Source organism: Scyliorhinus torazame, chromosome 5, assembly GCF_047496885.1.
Source record: "Scyliorhinus torazame isolate Kashiwa2021f chromosome 5, sScyTor2.1, whole genome shotgun sequence".
Taxonomy (NCBI): Eukaryota; Metazoa; Chordata; class Chondrichthyes; order Carcharhiniformes; family Scyliorhinidae; genus Scyliorhinus; species Scyliorhinus torazame.
This window is the reverse complement of record NC_092711.1, coordinates 109,696,142-109,715,507: the sequence shown is the minus strand read 5'-3', so window position 1 is coordinate 109,715,507 and position 19,366 is coordinate 109,696,142. Positions and strand designations below refer to the sequence as shown.

The following is a 19,366-nucleotide window of genomic DNA, read 5'->3' as shown; positions in this document are numbered from 1 at the left end:
GATGCAACCCGTCCTGCTTGTACAGGTCCCACCTTCCCCAGAATGCGCTCCAATTATCCAAATACCTGAAGCCCTCCCTCCTACACCATTCCTGCAGCCACGTGTTCAACTGCACTCTCTCCCTATTCCTAGCCTCGCTATCACGTGGCACTGGCAACAAACCAGAGATGACAACTCTGTCTGTCCTGGCTTTTAACTTCCAGCCTAACTCCCTAAACTTGTTTATTACCTCCACACCCCTTTTCCTACCTATGTCGTTGGTACCAATGTGCACCACGACTTCTGGCTGCTCCCCCTCCCCCTTAAGGATCCTGAAGACACGATCCGAGACATCCCTGGCCCTGGCACCCGGGAGGCAACATACCTTCCGGGAGTCTCGCTCGCGACCACAGAATCTCCTATCTATTCCCCTAACCATTGAATCTCCTACAACTATTGCTTTTCTATTCTCCCCCCCCCCCTTCCCTTCTGAGCCCCAGAGCCAGACTCAGTGCCAGAGACCTGGCCGCTAGGGCCTTCCCCCGGTAGGTCATCCCCCCCCCAACAGCATCCAAAACGGTATACTTGTTTTGAAGGGGAACGGCCACGAGGGATCCCTGCACTGTCTGCCTGTTTGTTTTTTTCCCCCTGACTATAACCCAGCTATTCTTGTCCTGTACCTTGGGTGTGGTTACCTCCTTGTAACTCTTCTCAATCACCCCCTCTGCCTCCCGGATGATCCGAAGTTCATCCAGCTTCAGCTCCAGTTCCCTAACACGGTCTTTGAGGAGCTGAAGTTGGGTGCACTTCCCGCAGGTATAGTCAGCGGGGACACCGGTGGTATCCCTCACCACCCACATCCTACAGGAGGAGCATGCAACTGGCCTAGCCTCCATCCCTTCTTACCTGACAGAATATAGCTGCCCTGTGGACTAACTAGATCTCCGCCCTCCGACTCTGCTCCCAGTCAGCTACACTTTCTGTAAACTCCTGGCTCTCTTCGCACTCTTGGCGGAAATGTCGGAAAGAAAATGAAAGGAGCACCTTACTCCCTCCTCACCTAACTCCCTCGGTCACCAAACTCTTACTATAGCACTCAAAAAGCACCAAATTCAGCACTCAGTGCAAACCTATCATCTCAGTGAATCTCTTCTACACCCTCTCCATGGCCTTGACATCCTTCCTGGTGTAAGATCCCCAAAACCTGATCTAATATTCCAACTGCAGCCGAACCAATGATTTGTCCAGGTTTACATGACCTCTGTCCTTTTGAACCCCACACCCAGAATTATAAAACCTTGGATCCCATGTGTTTTTTAAACACTTTATCAACTTGTCCTCCCACATTTAAAAGTTTATGTATCTGAAACTCCTTTTAGGGTTTGGGAGATATTAACATAACATGGCTGAAATACATTGACATCCAATGTCTGATATAATGTGTGTTCTAGGAGAGAGAAGTTTAGTCTGAATTATAAACTCAAGCAGGCGCTTCACTGCAGAAAGGTCACCGTGGAAACGCTGATGAGACATTCCATTCCACAGAATCGACTCATTGGAAACTAATTGGATCGGGGAGAGGACAGAGTTTGTCTGTTATCAAGTCAAAAGGTAACAGGGGCATGGATGAGGTTTCAGCAGCAGTTGGGGTGGGGATGGACACAGGTGACATTATGGAGATTGAAATATCTGGTATTAGTCATGGTGTGGATATGGGGTCAGAATCTCAACTTGGGGTCAGATCTGACCCGGAGATTATGCAGAGTGTGGTTCAGCCTCAGACAGTTCCCAGGGAGAGGGATGGACTCGGGAGTTAGGAAACGGAATTTGTAATGGTGACTGAAGACAATGGCTTTGATCTTCCCAATTTTTAATTGGAGGAAATTTCTGCTCATCCAGTACTGGATGTGGGACAAGCAGTTTGATAATTGAGTGACAGTGGAGGAATGGATAGGGATGGGGGTGAGGTAGAGCTGGGTCTCGTCAGTGTACATGTGAAAACTAACACGGTGCTTTTGGATGATGTCACCTACTGGAAGCGTGTTGATGAGAAAATGGAGGGGCCGAGGATAGATCCTTGGGGGACACCGAGTACAAGGAGTTGGAGAGGAAAGGGAGGTTTTGATGTGGTAGTTGCAATGATGGTGGGGTTAAATATTGTTTTAGGATGGGTGATGATGGTGCATTTAAAGATGAGCGACAGGACGAAGAGAGAGAACTATGAACAATATCACACAACATGGAGAAGGTGAATGGTCAGCAGTTTTGTGAGAATGTGGTGAAATAGTAATAATCAAACACCTTTATTTGTGTCACAAGTAGGCTCACATTAACACTGCAATGAAGTTACTGTGAAAAGCCCCTAGTCACCACACTCCAGTGCCTGTTCGGGTACACAGAGGGAGAATTCAGAATGTCCAATTCACCTAACAAACACGTCTTTCGGGACTTGTGGGAGGAAACAGGAACACCCTGGGAGCAGACACGGGGAGAACGTGCAGACTCCGCACCGACAATGACCCAAGCCGGGAATCGAACCCAGGACCCTGGCGCAGGAGGCAGGTCTAATGGAGAAGATGAGCTCTGATGAAGATAGGAGGTAGGAGAGAAACTGGAGAAAGAGGAGTTCAGAGCTCAGACCAGGTGGAATTTTCGAGACAATTTGGCCCATTGGTAGAGAGGAAAGCAGCAGAGGCAGCTCATCAAATTGTCTCAATCTCAGTGAGAAAGAAGCTTCATGAACTCCACACACTTGAGGTGAGGATGGAGGAGACAGGGGCGAGGGAGACCTTCAAACAGAACTAACTTGTGATGGGATGTTAAAAGATTCGACACACTTGTGTTAAATAATTGACTTTTATCCAGAATATTATCCCTTATAACTGGATTAGCGTTTATAAATATGAGTCCAACCCGAGTCCAACGAACATGCTTCAGTCCTGGATGTGATTAACAGCAAAATCCAATCACATCAGTTACTTGTGAACTCACTGGTGTCTCAGCAGGTTGCCTGAGTGAATGAATCCCTTTCCACACTGGGAGCAGGTGAATGGCCTCTCCCCAGTGTGAATCCGCTGGTGTAGAGTGAGTTGAGATAATCGTCTGAACCCAGTCCCAGTCAGAGCACCTGAATAGTTTCTCGTCAGTGTGAACATGCTGGTGGGACACCAGTTCCCGAGAACTATTAAAGCGCTTCCCGCATTTTCTGCATTTAAAAGGTCTCTCATCATTGTGAATCGGCTGGTGTGTCAGCAGTTGGGATGACTGAGTGAATCCATGCCCACACTCTGGACAAGTGAAAGGCCTTTCCCCAGTTTGAACTCACTGGTGCATCAACAGGCTGTATGACTGAGTGAATCCACGCCCACACTCGGGGCAGGTGAAAGGCTTCTCCCCAGTGTGAATGTGTCGATGGGGTGCCAGGTCAGATGGGTAATTGAACGCTTTGCCACAGTCCCCACATTTCCATGGTTTCTCCCGACTGTGAACTGTGCTTTTTCCTTCCATGTTCAAAATCTGATGATATTTAGGTTACGATCAGTTACACGACTGTCAGATTTTGATGTGGTGCTTGGTTGGAGTTTCCCAATTGCACATCCTTCCCTGCTGATACCCTGTGAAATTGAGTTAAAACAAACAAAAGGGAGAGAGAGATCCCACAAAAACACAAAGGCAGGTTGTGAAATTGTGCTGAATCAATCTGGTAACTTGTGGGGCTGGCACTGGGAAAAAGTGACCACGAAAACTGTTGAACCTTTTGTGAAAAGTGAACTAGTTTGTTAATGTCCTTCAGGGAAGGGAACCTGCCACCCGGTCTGAGCCCACACAAGATTTGGGCCTCTGCAAGAACACAAGAAATAGGAGCAGAAGTAGACCATTCGGCCCATCAAACCTGCTCTGCCATTGAACACATTTGTGGCTGATCTCAGTCTTCAATTCCACTTTCCCGTTAGCTCTCTATGTCCTTTGACTTCCTGAGAGACCAAAAATCTCACCATCTCAGCCTTATATATATTCACTGATGGTCACAGTAACTTCATTGCAATGTTAATGTAAGCTTACTTGTGACAATAATGATTATTATTAACATCCACAACCCTCTGGGCTAGAGAATTTAATATGAGAAACAGAGTGAGAGAAAGAGAGCGAGTAGTGGGGGAGAGAGAAAATCAAAAAGATTGATGGAAAGGGAGAGAGTGAGAAAGGAGTGAGGGTAACAGCAAGCAATGGACCAACGACTGAATCACAATTTCACAGAATCTCCTGAACACTTAACCTCCACCACCTGGATGGAGCAGGACAGCAGATGTATGTGAACATCACCACCTGCAAGTTCCTTTCCAAGACACACACTGTTGAACTTGTCTGACATCCAGGGCTCGATGAGCAGAACTTTCCTCCATTTAAATATTGACAAGACTGAACCCATTCCCTTTCATCCCTGCTACAAACTCCAGTCACTTGCCACCAATTCCATCCCTGTCCAATGTCTGAGGCTGAAGCGGACTGTTCACAACCATGGTGAAATATTTCACCCCTCGATGAGTTCTTGACCACATATCCACACTGTCACCAAGATTGCCGATTTCCACCTCAGGAACACAGCTCGACTCCACCTTTGTCTCTGTTCATCTGCTGCAGAAACCATCATCCATTCTTCTGTTACCACTTAACCAAATTATTCCAACGCACTCGCAGCCGGACTGCAACATTAAACAACCCCCTCCATCCCATCCCAAACTCTGCTACCCATGTGCTTACTCACACCAGCCCCTGTGCCCACTGATCTGCAAATGCTTCCTTTTAAAAGGCACACAGAAGTTTACATTTCTCATTCTTTTCCTCCATGATAATGATCATCCTGATCACTGTAATCTCCTCCACACACACCCCTTTGAGATCGCTGCACTCATTTAATTCCAGCCACTTGAGAATTCTTGATTTTAATCTCTCCACCATTACTGAGTTGCCAAGGCCTCAATTTCAGGAATTTCCTCCTTAAAACTCTCCGACTCTCTGACTCAATTTCTTCCATTAAGATTCTCCTTCAAATCTAATATCTCCTCATGCGGCTCAGTGTCAATTGTTATTTTGTAACGTTTCTCTGAAAGTCTTAAAAGTTATATTCTGTTCAAGTCACAATATAAATTCGAGTTATTGTCACTGCCCTCGGCATATATTCTGCCCCATAAATAAGAATTTGTAACTCCGAGTGAAAGTCTGTCATGAAGACACATTACAAAAATGTTGCCCCCAACAATGATGGCGACTGAGCCTGCGCTCTGCTGCTCGTGCCGCAATAAAGATGGTGGGTGCGGGTGCGCGTGCGCACTTCTGCCAGTGAGCCAAATAACGAGGGCGCATGCGCACCGCTGCCAGTACCAAATAAAGATGGCGGGTGCACAGGCTCGTCTGTAACAAAGCTGCAGCCTCCGCTTAGATCCCCAGGTACCGGTGGTTTATTTTGTCAGATGTTCAGTTCATATAACATGTTTACGAAGCGTGCCTAACAACCCGCATGATCCAGCTCTCCCTCCGTCCCGCCATTCCCACCTTCACGGATTGTGGATCCGAGAAAGAAACTTTTCTGCGTCGCCATTAATCACACTGCGCATGCTTCATTCGGCCCAGTCCCGCCCCTGATTCACTCCGATTGGCTGGAGGACCAGTCACGTCCAACCCCCCCCCCTTCCAGTTGTCTCACATCCTCTAAAAAAGTACCTGGATGAAGACTGGCACGTCCTAACATTAAAGGCTATGAGCCAAGTGCTGGCAAATGGGATTAGGTAGGTGGGTCAAGTTTATCATGTGTTAGTGCAAACTCGATGGACCGAAGGGCCTCTCCTGTACTGGGAAATAAATGAAATGAAAATTGCTGATTGTCACAAGTAGGCTTCAAATGAAGTTACTGTGAAAAGCCCCTATTAGCCACATTCTGGCGCTTGTTCGGGGAGGCTGGTACGGGAATTGAACCATGCTGCTGGCCTGCCCAGTGTGCTAAACCAGCCCCTCTGTGTTGCTGATGATACAAAGTTCGGTGGCATCATAGACAGCATAGATGATTGCATTATATTGCAAGAAGATATTGACAGACAAGGTCAATGGGCAAGATTGTGGTAATGTAAACATGTGTGAGGTTCATATAACATGTTTACGAAGCGTGCCTAACAACCCGCATGATCCAGCTCTCCCTCCGTCCCGCCATTCCCACCTTCACGGATTGTGGATCCGAGAAAGAAACTTTTCTGCGTCGCCATTAATCACACTGCGCATGCTTCATTCGGCCCAGTCCCGCCCCTGATTCACTCCGATTGGCTGGAGGACCAGTCACGTCCAACCCCCCCCCCTTCCAGGACCGTCCACTCTTCTATTGGTCGCGCGATGCCGTCAATCATTGTCCGGGAATTATGAGGGGTCAGGTGAGAGGTCAGTGTTGGGGGCGGGGTTTACAAATCCCGAGTGCGGCCCCAGAGCTGAACAATGAACATTCTCCACTCTCACTGTCCACCACTTCCGGCTTCTCTCCACAAACAACCTCACAGAGACCAGGGGGGAGACACTGACCCAGTGACAATGTCACTGCATTAGTCACCCAGAGAGACAAGAGAATGTTCTGGGGACATTACATTAATAAAATCTGGAATTTAAAGTTCGTTTCAGTGATGGTGACTGAGGGTTACTGAGAAAATCTCCAATGTAATTGGATTAGGTCAAAAAGGCAGAACGGAGGAAACTAGTTATTTTAAAGCCTGTTGTTGGGAAACTGTTGGAATCCATGATTGAGGAAGTAATAACTGGACATTTGGAAAGTCAAACTGCAATCCATCAGAGTCAGCGTGGTTTTGTGAAGGGTAAATCGTGTTTGACTCATTTCTTGCAGTTCTTGGAAGATGTAACAAGCCAAGTGGATAATGGGGTCCTGTCGATGTATTTTGACTCCCAGAATACATTTGATAAAGTGTCACATAAAAGGTAATAATAAAGGTAAAATCCCACGGGGTGGAGAGATATTAGCTTGGATAGAGGATTGGCTAACCAACAGACAACAGAGAGTGGGGTTAGATTTATTGACACATGTACTGAAGAAAAATGTTTTTACCCAGAGGGTGGCGAGGGTCTGGAATGCACTGCCGAGGAGGGTGGGAGAGACGGTTGTCTCACATCCTCTAAAAAAGTACCTGGATGAAGACTGGCACGTCCTAACATTAAAGGCTATGAGCCAAGTGCTGGCAAATGGGATTAGGTAGGTGGGTCAAGTTTATCATGTGTTAGTGCAAACTCGATGGACCGAAGGGCCTCTCCTGTACTGGGAAATAAATGAAATGAAAATTGCTGATTGTCACAAGTAGGCTTCAAATGAAGTTACTGTGAAAAGCCCCTATTAGCCACATTCTGGCGCTTGTTCGGGGAGGCTGGTACGGGAATTGAACCATGCTGCTGGCCTGCCCAGTGTGCTAAACCAGCCCCTCTGTGTTGCTGATGATACAAAGTTCGGTGGCATCATAGACAGCATAGATGATTGCATTATATTGCAAGAAGATATTGACAGACAAGGTCAATGGGCAAGATTGTGGTAATGTAAACATGTGTGAGGTTATCTGTTTGGAACCAAAAAAGGATAGAACTGAGTACTTTCTAAATGGAAAGAGGTTAAGTACAGTGGATGTCCAAAGAGATTTGGGGTTCATAGAATCTATGGCACGGAGACCGGCCCTTCAGCCCAAACCGGTCCATGCCAACCAAAAAGCTCATCTAGGTCAATCCCATTTGCCTGCATTTGGCCCATATCCCTCTGAACCTTTCCTAACCATGTATCTGTCCAAATGCTTTTCAATGTTGTCAATGTCCCTGCCTCAACTACTTCCTCCGGCAGCTCATTCCGTACCATCCTCTGTGTAAAACCATTGCTCCTTAGGTTCCCATTAATTCTTTCCTCTCTGAACTTAAACCAAAGCCCTCTAGTTCTCGATTCCCCAACCCTGAGAAAAAGACTGAGTGTATTCACCCTGTCCACGCCTCTCATGATCTTATACATCTCGATAAGATCACCCCTCAGTCTCCTACGCTCCAAAGATAAAGGTCCTGGCCTGTCCAATCTCTCCCTTTCACTCAGTCTCTTGAGTCCTGGCAACATCCTTGTAAATCTCTTCTTCACTCTCTCCAGTTTAATAACATCTTTCCCATAGCAAAGCAGCCAAAACTGAACACAATACTCCAGGTGCGACCTCACCAACGTCCTGTACAACTGCAACATAACTTCCCAACTTGTATACTCAGTGCCCTGACTGATGAAGGTCAGCACGCCAAAAGCCTTCTTCAGAGAATTTATAGTGCAGAAGGAGGCTATTCGGCCCATCGAGCCTGCACCGGCCCTTACAAAAAGCACCCTACTCAAGCCCACTTATCTACCCTATCCCCGTAACCCAGTAACTCCCACTTAACCTTTTTTTTGGACACTAAGGGCAATTTAGCATGGCCAGTCCACCGAACCCGCACATCTTTAGACTGTGGGAGGAAACCAGGGAACACACGCAGACACGGGGAGAACGTGCATACTCTGCACAGACAGTGACCCAGCTGGGAATCGAACGGGGGTCCCTGGAGCTGTGAAGCAACTGTGGTAACCACTGTGCTACCGTGCTGCCCTATCGACCTGTGACTCCACCTTTACAGAACCGTGCACCTGAACTCCAAGATCCTTCTGTTCCATGATACACCCTCAGGCCTTACCATTCACTGTGAAAGTCCTACCTTGATTTCTGAAATGCAACTCCTCACACTGATCTGTATTGAATTCCATTTGCCATTTCTCGGCCCACTTCCCCAGCTGATCAAGTGCCTGCTGCAATTTTTGATAACCTTCCTCACTGCCGACAATACCACCTATTTTAGTGTCATCTGCAAACTTACTGATCATGTCTTGTACATTCTCATCCAAATCGTTGATTATAGATATAAACAGCAATCTCCTAGTTACTGATCTCCGAGTTACTCCCTACTTAGTTAATTACTCCAGTTTCTCAAATTTAGAACAGATTCCCAATCAGCCAATCAGCTTTACTCTGAGGTAAGTTATTTATATTTACTGTTCAAAGCTTCTCCTCCCCGGATTCGGGCCAAATCCGCTCCCTGCTGAATAGGCCGTGAATCCCTGAGGTAAGTTATTTATATTTACTGTTCCAAAGCTGCTCCTGCCTGAGTTCGCACCAACTCCGCTCCCTGCGTTGGTGAGATTCATCCCTGGGTGTCTGGAAAATCATTAGGACAGTAACTGTCCTGTGAGGTAATGAGTCATTTTGCTTCCTAATTGGCCGAGGAAGGCAGTGTGTCACAAGGATGGATGTGTTGACCGATTAATGGCTGGAGGATGGGGGCTGGGTCATGTGATCAAACCTCCAGGAATACATTTAATCAAAGTTGGCGAGGAGAGAATGTTCTGAATTTCTATCCTAAACTGACAGTGAGGTTTCTGTAAATTTACAGGATACTGGAAGTAGAGGTTTAACAGGCGGGAACTGCAAACCAAACGTCACATCGCGATCTGACAGAGTCACTTGATTCATTAGAAACTGAATTTCAGCAGCATCTGGGTGTGGAAGGTAAAAGGTTTGTCTGTTCTGACTGTGAGGGAAGATTTCAGGTCTCAGTGTGACTGGAAAAGCCCCAAGATTCACAAACCCTGGTTCGACCAAACCTGGAGAACTGTGTTCAGTCCTGGGCAATAAACCTGAGGAAGGATAGAATGGCCTCGGAGGGAGTGTAGCACAGATTTACCTGAGTGATATCTGAACCCCCTGGGGTTAAATTACAAAACTAGATTACACAAAGGAGTCAGAGACATGATGGCACAAAGGGCATTCGGCCCATTGAGACCATGCTAGCTCACTGGGGCAATCCAGTCAGTGCCATTCTCCTGCTCTATCCCTGTATCATCGCAGGTTTATTTCCCTCAGATGTCTATCCAATTTCCTTTTGAAATCAAATCATTCATTGTTTCTATTTTCAAACTCCCTCATAGGCTGCAAGTTTCAGGTCATTGCCACTCGCTGTGTAAAAACATAAATCTCATATCACCTCATATCTCCTGTACCTTTGACATACAAACTCGGAACAGGCCACTCGGCCCCTCGAGCCTGCTCAGTATTAAATAAGATTGCAGCTGATCTCATTCTAACGTTAACTCCACATTCCTGCCTACCCCTGATGACCTTTCACCCCCTTGCTCATCAAGAATCTATCCAGCTCTGCCTCAAAAATATTCAAGGTCTCTGCTTCCACTGCCTTTTAAGGACGCGAGTTCCAAATTCTTACAGCCCTCAAGAGAATACAAAATCCTCATCTCCATCTGAAATGGGTGACCCCTTATTTTGCAACAGTGATGCCCTCGTTCTCGATTCCCCCACAAGAGGAAACATCCTCTCCACATCCACCCTGTCAAAACCCCTCAGGATCTTATCTGGATCAATCCGGGTTTTACCCAAAACTTTACATCTTTGTCCCTAGTTCTTGGACGATCAGTGAATGGAAACAGAGTTTCTTTGTACACCTGATAGAAATCTGGCATAATCTTGAGTTCCTGAATCAAATCTCCCCTCAACCTCCTTTGCTGGAACTATTCTGGTAAATCTCCTCTGCACCTTCTCCAAGAACCTTCAGATCCTTCCTGAAAAGTGGTGACCAGAGCTTTATAAAGATTCATCGAATAGAATTGGAATCATAGAATTCCTACAGTGCAGGAGGCCACTCGGCCCATCGAGTCTGCACTGATTCTCTGAAAGGGCACCCTGCCTCGGCCCACACTCCTACCCTGTCCCTGTAACCCCATAGCCCCACCTAACCTGCACATCCCTGGACACTAAGGGGCAATTTATCAAGGCCAATCCACCTAACTTTCCCTTCATTGGACTGTTAGAGGAAACCTGAGCACCGGGTGGAAACCCACGCAGATACTGGGAGGAAGTGCAGACCCCACACAGACAGTCACCAAGGCCGGAATTGAACCCGGGTCCCTGGCGCTGAGAGGCAGCAGTGCTAATCACCATGCCACCAGAAGCATAGTTTTGGTGTCAAGATTACTCTTTATGAAGCTCAAGGTCGAATTTGCATTGCCAACTATTCTCTTTAGTATGACTTGTAGATATACTAAATCCCTCTTCACCTCTTTCTCTCTCCTCCCAAAGAGGCCAGTTGGGTTTTTATGACAATCCAGCAGTTTTCATGGTCACTTTTTCCCAGTGCCGGCCCCACAAATGACCAGCTCAATCATTCAGCTCAATTTCACAACCTGCCTTTGTGTTTTTGTGGGTTCTCTCACTCCCTATTTTCTGTTTTAAATCAGTTTCACAGGGTGTTCGAAGGGGAGACTTCAAAGTCCGGAAACTCAAACTAAGCATCACATCAGGATCTGACAGAATCCTCAACTTATCATATCCTGAATATCAGCAGATTTTGAACATGGAAGGAAAAAGCATCATTCACACTGCGGGGAAACCGTACACGTGTTGTGTGTGTTGTCGAGGATTCAGTCAATCATCAGGCCTCACAAGCCACAAATGCAATCACACTGAGGAGAAACCGTGGAAATGTGCGGACTGTGGGAAAGGATTCACTTCCCCATCCCAGCTGGAAACTCATCGACGCAGTCACACTGGGGAGAGACCATTCCCCTGCTCCAAATGTGGGAAGAGATTCACTCAGTCATCCGCTCTGTCCACACACCAGCAAGTTCACACTGGGGAGAGACCATTCACCTGCTCCAAGTGTGGGAAGGGATTCACTCGGTCATCCGCTCTGTCCAGACACCAGCAAATTCACACTGGGGAGAGACCATTCACCTGCTCAGAGTGTGAGAAGGGATTCAGTGATTCATCCAACCTGCAGAATCACCAGCGAGTTCACACTGGGGAGAGGCCGTTCACCTGCTCAGAGTGTGGGAAGGGATTTGCTATTTCAGCCCACTTGCTGAGACACCAGCGAGTTCACACTGATGAGAGACCGTTTAAATGTCCAGACTGCGGGAAGCGCTGTAAAAGTTCTGGGGATCTGATGTACCATCAACGTGTTCACACTGACGAGAGACCGTTCAGGTGCTCTCACTGCGGGACTGGGTTTAGACGATCATGTGACCTCACTGTACATCAGCGAATTCACACTGAGGAGAGGCCATTCACCTGCGCCGAGTGTGGGAAGGGATTCATTCGGTCATCCGCTCTGTCCACACACCAGCGAGTTCACACAGGGGAGAGACCATTCACCTGCTCCGAGTGTGGGAAGGGATTCACTACTTCACCCAACCTGCTGAAACACAAACGAGGCCACAAGTAACCATAGTGATTGGATTTTGCTGATCCTCACATTCAGGACTGAACCATATTCATTTGGGTCTCTTTCTGCTGATGAGAAACTCCGGCCCATTTACAGGGGCTAATATTCTGGCTTATAAAGTCAAATAAATTGACTGAAGACCATAAGACATAGGAGTGGAAGTAAGGCCATTCGGCCCATCGAGTCCACTCCACCATTCAATCATGGCTGATTTCAACTCCATTTACCCGCTCTCTCTCCATCGCCCTTAATTCCTTGAGAAATCAAGAATTTATCAACTTCTGTCTTAAAGACGCTCAATGTCCCGGCCTCCACCGCCCTCTGTGGCAATGAATTCCATAGCCCCACCACTCTCTGGCTGAAGAAATTTCTCCTCATCTCTGTTCTAAAGTGACTCCCTTTTATTCTGAGGCTGTGCCCCCGGGTCCTAGTCTCCCCTGCTATTGGAAACAACTTCCCTACGTCCACCCTATCTAAGCCATTCATTATCTTGTAAGTTTCTATTAGATCTCCCCTCAACCTCCTAAACTCCAATGAATATAATCCCAGGATCCTCAGACGTTCATCGTATGTTAGGCCTACCATTCCTGGGATCATCCGTGTGAATCTCTGCTGTACCCGCTCCAGTGCCAGTATGTCCTTCGGAGATGTGGGGCCCAAAATTGCTCACAGTATTCTAAATGGGGCCTAACTAATGCTTTATAAAGCTTCAGAAGTACATCCCTGCTTTTATATTCCAAGCCTCTTGAGATAAATGACAACATTGCATTTGCTTTCTTAATTACGGACTCAACCTGCAAGTTTACCTTTAGAGAATCCTGGACTAGGACTCCCAAGTCCCTTTGCACTTCAGCATTATGAATTTTGTCACCGTTTAGAAAATAGTCCATGCCTCTATTCTTTTTTCCAAAGTGCAAGACCTCACACTTGCCCACGTTGAATTTCATCAGCCATTTCTCCATCCCAGCTGGAAACTCATCGACGCTGTCACACTGGGCAGAGACCATTCACCTGCTCCAAGTGTGGGAAGGATTCACTCAGTTATCTACTCTGCCCACACACCAGCGAGTTCACACAGGGGAGAGACCATTCACCTGCCCCAAGTGTGGGAAGGGATTCGCTGAGTTATCCGCTCTGTCCACACACCAGTGAATTCACACTGGGGAGAGACCATTCACCTGCTCAGAGTGTGAGAAGGGATTCAGTGATTCATCCAACCTGCGGAAACACCAGCGAATTCACACAGGGAGAGACGGTGGCGTTCGCGAGCGGAGCGGCCGCGATGAGCAGAAGCTCCTGCTGGTCCACGATATTGCGGTCTTTTTCGGGGGACTCCCCGCTGTTTAAAATAAAATGAAACTTCTCCGGGGTCGGCCCTGCCTCCCTCGCCCGTCAAAGCTCCATTTCAGGGAGCCGGAGGGTTGGAAGGGTGAGGGGGGGTGGGGGGGGGGAGACTGGTCTCGGTAGGTTCGGCGGAGCGGCTGCACGTGGAGGAGGAGCGGGACAACCTGAAAGCCGGACCTGAAAATTTGAAAGGAGCAGCGGGGGCGGAGCCAAACGGAGGCTGAGGCAGCAGGCCCAAAGCCAGGGCGTGATGTAGGTGAGATGTCCCACATCGGATGTCCCGCCTAGAATGTAATAAGAGGACTGAAGCCCGGTCCCAGGGAAATTCTGGAGGAATACAAAAAAGAAGAGAAAGATGTTTTAAAGAAATTTGGTTGAAAAAAATGTTTTCTCCCTTTTTTTATGAAGGAAGAAATGTTTTTTGTTTTTTCGATTTATAAAAAAAAAGGATTGAAGAAGGAAAGAAGGTGGGAAAAAAAAGGAAAAATAATAAGCCGTTAAAGGATGCGAAAAGCAGCGTTGAGAAAGGTTGGAAACACGGGCTCGCCGTTGAATGAGAAGATGAGCAAAAGTGCTGACAAGATGGCGGATGCCGGACCGCGTGGTGGGTCAGCACTACTTACGGTGGAGAAGATGACCGAGGTGATGGTGGTGGAGCTGGAAAAGCAGTTTGTGAGGCACATGGAGGCGTTGAGGAAGGAGACGGCGATCGCATTGAAGTCATTGGTGGAGGAGGCAATCGCCCCGGTGAGGATAGCTGTGGCAAAGACACCGGCCGAGGTGAGAGAGCAGGGCGAGAAGATGGAGGAAGTGGAGGAGGGCGTGTCGCAGCACATCGACCAGCTCACCTCGATGGGGGACGAGCTGCGGAGGGTGGTGGATGTCAACGGAGGACTCCGAGCAAAGCTTGAGGACTTGGAGAACCGCTCGAGACGGCACAATCTGAGAATTGTGGGCTTGCCCGAAGGGACAGAGGGTCCAAGGCCAGCAGAGTACTTCGCTAAGAAGCTGGCGGAGTTGATGGGGGAGAGTGAGAACCCCTCCCGGTACGAGCTGGACCGAGCTCATCAGTCATTAAGGCTGAAGCCCAAAGTGAATGAGCCGCCAAGAGCAGTAATTATCTGCTTCCATAAGTACTGCATGAAGGAGAAGGTGTTAAGCTGGGCGAAGGAGAAGCGCAAGGTGCAGTGGGATGCTGCTGGAGTTCGGATCTACCAGGACTTGACGGTGGAGTTGGCAAAAAGACGAGGTTCGTTCTGGTGAGTGAAGGTGGCACTGTACAAAAAGGGGGTTCGATTTGGTATGGTATACCCAGCGAAGCTGAGGGTGACGTATGAAGCCAAAGACTTTTATTTCGAGACAGCGGAGCTGGCTGAGTCGTTCGCGAGGGCAGAAGGCTTGGGGCAGACGTGAGGAGCAGAGCTGGAAGAGGGACTGGGCTGTGATTGGGAAGCTGGAAAATGTATAAATGCTGTAACTTTCTTTTTACTGACGTGTATTGTAATTTAATTCTCTTCACATTGTTGCAGAGTTCAGGTTATTGGTTGGGTTGATTGGCATTCTGTGTTGCGACGGTTATATCTTAGTTTAGTGAATTGTATGGGTTGGATTGTTGTTTTTGTTTTTTCTGCGACTGGGTGGGAGGGGACGGTATTTCTTGGTGGGAGAGCCACCCGCGCTCGCTAACTAAAGTCGGCTAGTGAACGGAGGAGGGTGAGGTGAGAGGAGAGCTGTGGATATTGGAGCCTGGTTGGCAGGTTTCGATGGGCCTACGAAGCAAGCGGGGGGGGGGGGGGGGGGGGAATTGATGCTGGGAGATGTTTTTTCAAGAGGAAATGTAGTGGGGGGGGTTGGGGGGGGGGGGGGGGGGGGTTCGATGTTAATGGATAGGGGCGGGTCAGGCTCATGGGGTAGGGATGATGATGGTGGATAAGAAGGGGGGGCTGGGGGGTGAGAGACCTCCAGTTAGGATAGTCACGTGGAATGTGAGGGGATTAAGAGATCCGTTCAAGAGGTCAAGGGTGCTTGCGCATCTTAAAAGTTTGAAAACTGGTGGAGCAATGCTGCAGGAGACTCACTTGAGTATGAAGGATCAGTTGAAACTTAAAAAGGGCTGGATTAGTCCGGTGTTTCACTCTGGATTTGACGGAAGGGCTTGAGGGATAGTGTAATGGTCAGCAAAAGAGTACGCTCCCAGATGGAGAAGGTGCTGGCAGATCAGGGGGGTAGATATGTGATTCTGACAGGGGCGCTGGAGGGGAGGTTAGTGGCGCTGTTAAGTGTATGTTAGCAGGTCAGCTCCGGAGGGAAGCAGCGACAAGGAAAATTGTTCAGCTGTGGGATAGGGCAAGGAAGTTGGTGGTGGCTCCGGATCTGATTAACAAGGTTTTTGAGGAATTTTATGAGAGGTTTTACAGGTCAGCCACCTGGGGGAGACCGTGAGATGCAGGAATTCCTAGATGGGTTGGATTACCCGAGGTTAGGGGAGGGGGACAGGGCTACATTAGAAGGAGCGATAGTGGAGCAGGAGATAAAAGATGCGATTGGGAGGATGCAGTCGGGGAAGGTGGCAGGGCCGGATGGGTTTCCGGTGGAATATTATAAAAACTTCAAGGATAAGCTGGTACCCCTGATGGTGGGGATGTTTGAGGAGGCGATAGGGAAGGGGGTGTTGCCACAAACGTTTGGGCAGGCGTCGATTTCCCTGTTGCTAAAAAAAGCTAAGGATCTGATGGAATGTGGGTCATATAGGCCCATATCACTTCTGAATGTAGACGCAAAAGTACTGGTGAAGGTACTGGCGGGTAGGCTGTAGGAGTGCCTCCCGAAGGTGATCGGTGAAAATCAGACGAGGTTCGTGAGAAGGAGGCAGCTCTTTTCAAACGTTAGAAGGGTATTGAACGTCATTATGGTACCGGCAGAGGGGAAGGAAACAGAGGTGGTTGTGGCATTGGACGCTGAGAAGGCGTTGGACCGGGTAGAATGGGGGCACTTGATGGCAGTTCTGGAGCGGTTTGGGATTGGACCAAGATTTGTGAACTGAGTAAAGCTACTATATAAGGAGCCGAGGGCGAGTGTCCGCACAACCAACATCAGCTCGAGATACTTTTCTCTCCACCGTGGGACGAGGCAGGGATGTCCTATGTCCCCCCTGCTGTTTGCACTCGCGATTGAGCCGTTGGCCATCCCATTAAAAGGTTCAGGAGTATGGAAAGGAATAGTGCAGGGGGGAATAGAGCATAGGGTGTCCTTATATGCTGATGACTTGCTGTTGTATGTGTCGGAACTGAGTGTGTCGATAGGGAGAATAGTGGAGCTGCTTCGGGTGTTTGGGTCTTTCTCGGGGTACAAGCTGAACCTGGACAAGAGTGAGTATTTTGTGGTGTCTTGACTGGGGGTGGGGGCAGGGGTGGCGGGGCTGCCATTCCGTAGGGCAGTGACTCGCTTCAGGTACCTGGGGGTTCAGGTTGCCCGGGAGTGGGGGGGCCTCCGCAGGTACAACATTCCTATTTGGTGGGGAGAATGAAAGCTGATCTGGCAAGTTGGGGATGTCTCCCTCTGTCGCTGGCGGGTCGGGTACAGGCGGTTAAAATGAACATATTGCAGCGATTTCTGTTTATTTTTCAATGCCTGCTGATTTTCTGACAAAGGCTTTTTTCAGAGAGATTGAGGGAAGGATTACGTCGTTCATATGGGGAGGGAAGGTGGCCAGAGTTAGAAAGATGCTGCTACAGGGGGGAAGGCAGGCAGGGGGTTTGGGTCTTCCGAACCTGATGTACTTCTACTGGGCTGCGAATGTAGAGAAGGTGCGGAGCTGAGTCCGAGGGGTTGATTCCCAGTGGGTCAGAATGGAGGAGAGTTTGTGCAGGGGGTCGGGATTGAAAGCACTAGCAACAGCGCTACTCCCGATAGCCCCGGGAAAATACTCCGGGAGTCCGGTAATAATAGCTTCATTGAGAATTTGGAGGCAGTTTCGCCAACACTTCGGGTTGAGGGCAGGGTCAAGGGAAATGCCGATTCGGAGGACCACAGATTTGAGCCAGGGAAGTGGGATAGAAATATTCGGAAAGGGGAGGCGAAGGGGATTAAGACACTAAAAGATTTGTTTCTTAGGGGTCGGTTTGCAGGATTGAAGGAGCTGGAAGCGAAGTATGGGCTGGAGCAGGGGGAAATGTTTAGAAACATGCAGGTTCGAGATTTTGCCAGAATGGAGATACAGAGCTTCCCGGGGGAACCGGCCTCCACATTGCTGGAGGAGGTGCTGACGACAGGGGGACTGGAGAAGGGAGTAGTGTTGGTGGTTTACGGCGCTATTTTGGAGGAGGGGAAGGCACCACTGGATGGGATCAAAGCAAAGTGGGAGGAAGAGTTGGGAGAGGATATGGAGGAGGGATTCTGGTGTGAGGTGCTCCGGAGATTGAATGCCTCCACCTTGTGTGCGAGGGTGGGGCTGATACAGCTGAAGGTGGTATACAGAGCACACCTCACGAGGGCGAGGATGAGCCGAGTCTTTGACGGAGTGGAAGATGTGTGTGAGCGTTGCGGGGGGCGGGGGGGGGGGGGGGGGCTAATCACATTCATATGTTTTGGTCCTGTCCAAAGCTAGGGGAGTACTGTAAGCAGGTTTTTAGGGTAATTTCTAAAGTGGTGCACGTGAAACTGGACCCGGGCTCCCGGGAGGTCATATTCGGGGTGTCGGACCACCCAGGGTTGGAAACAGGTGTGGAGGCAGATGTTGTAGCCTTCGCCTCGTTGATCGCCCGAAGGTGGATATAATGGAATGGAGAGCAGCCTCTCCACCCAGTGCCCTGGCGTGGCGGGGGGTACCTGTTGGAATTCTTGACTCTTGAGAAGATTATGTTTGAACTGAGGGGAGGGACGAGGGCTTCTACAATTCATGGGCATTATTCATTATGCACTTTCAAGAATTGGATAACATCGAACATTAGTTTTTTGGGGGAGGGGGGGCTGTGTGTGTTAATGGCGACTTTGGGTGATTCCTGATTCCTTTTTGTCATTTGTTTATGTGAACATGCGGGCTAATGTTTGGGGTTTGGCGAGAGGATGGGATCGTTGTTATTGATATGGGGATTGACATATTTGTTACTGATTATTGTTTATTGTTGGTGGGTGTAAATTTGGGAGAAAATGTGAAAAAGGAGAATAAAAAATATTTTTTTAAAAAGTCAAATAAATTAGATTTGTGTGAAATACGCAGTGTGTTGAAACTTTTTAATATCTCTGACACAAGTTACTTCCTTTTGAAGTACTCTCGCTCTCCCCTGTCTCTTCCACCCTCACCTCCAACAAGAAGTGTGAGGAGCTTGTGGAGCTTCTTTGTGACTGAGATTGAGTAAATCCGATCAGCTGCCTCTGCTGCTTCCCTCCCTTCCACGAGCCCACCGGACCAAACTGTCTCTAAATGTCATCCTTTCCTGAGCCCTGAGCCCACATCTTTCTCTAGTTTCTCTCCCATCTCCCCTCATACCCTCTCAGAGCTCATCGTGTCCATGAGACCCAGCTCCTGCTCCATCGACCCAATTCCCACTGAGCTACTGATCAGCCAACTACCCTGTGTCCATGGATGTTGTCAACATTTCTCACTCTTCAGGTACTGTCCCTCTGTCCTTCAAATCTGCCATCATTACCCCCTCCTCAATAAAACAAACCCTTGACCCTGCCATCCTTACAAATTACTGCCCCATCTTCAACCTCCCTC

General features: G+C 48.5%; 1 protein-coding gene across 1 annotated transcript; it reads left to right on the top strand.

The window, feature by feature from the left end:
* Nucleotides 1–9,487: 9,487 nt before the first annotated feature.
* LOC140419400 (uncharacterized) lies at nt 9,488–13,736 on the top strand. The gene is made up of 2 exons (XM_072503279.1): nt 9,488–9,578; nt 11,318–13,736. Exon 2 carries the CDS (start codon nt 11,434–11,436, stop codon nt 12,301–12,303), a length of 870 nt encoding a protein of 289 aa, XP_072359380.1. The 5' UTR covers nt 9,488–9,578; nt 11,318–11,433; the 3' UTR covers nt 12,304–13,736.
* The last annotated feature ends 5,630 nt before the right edge of the window (nt 13,737–19,366 follow it).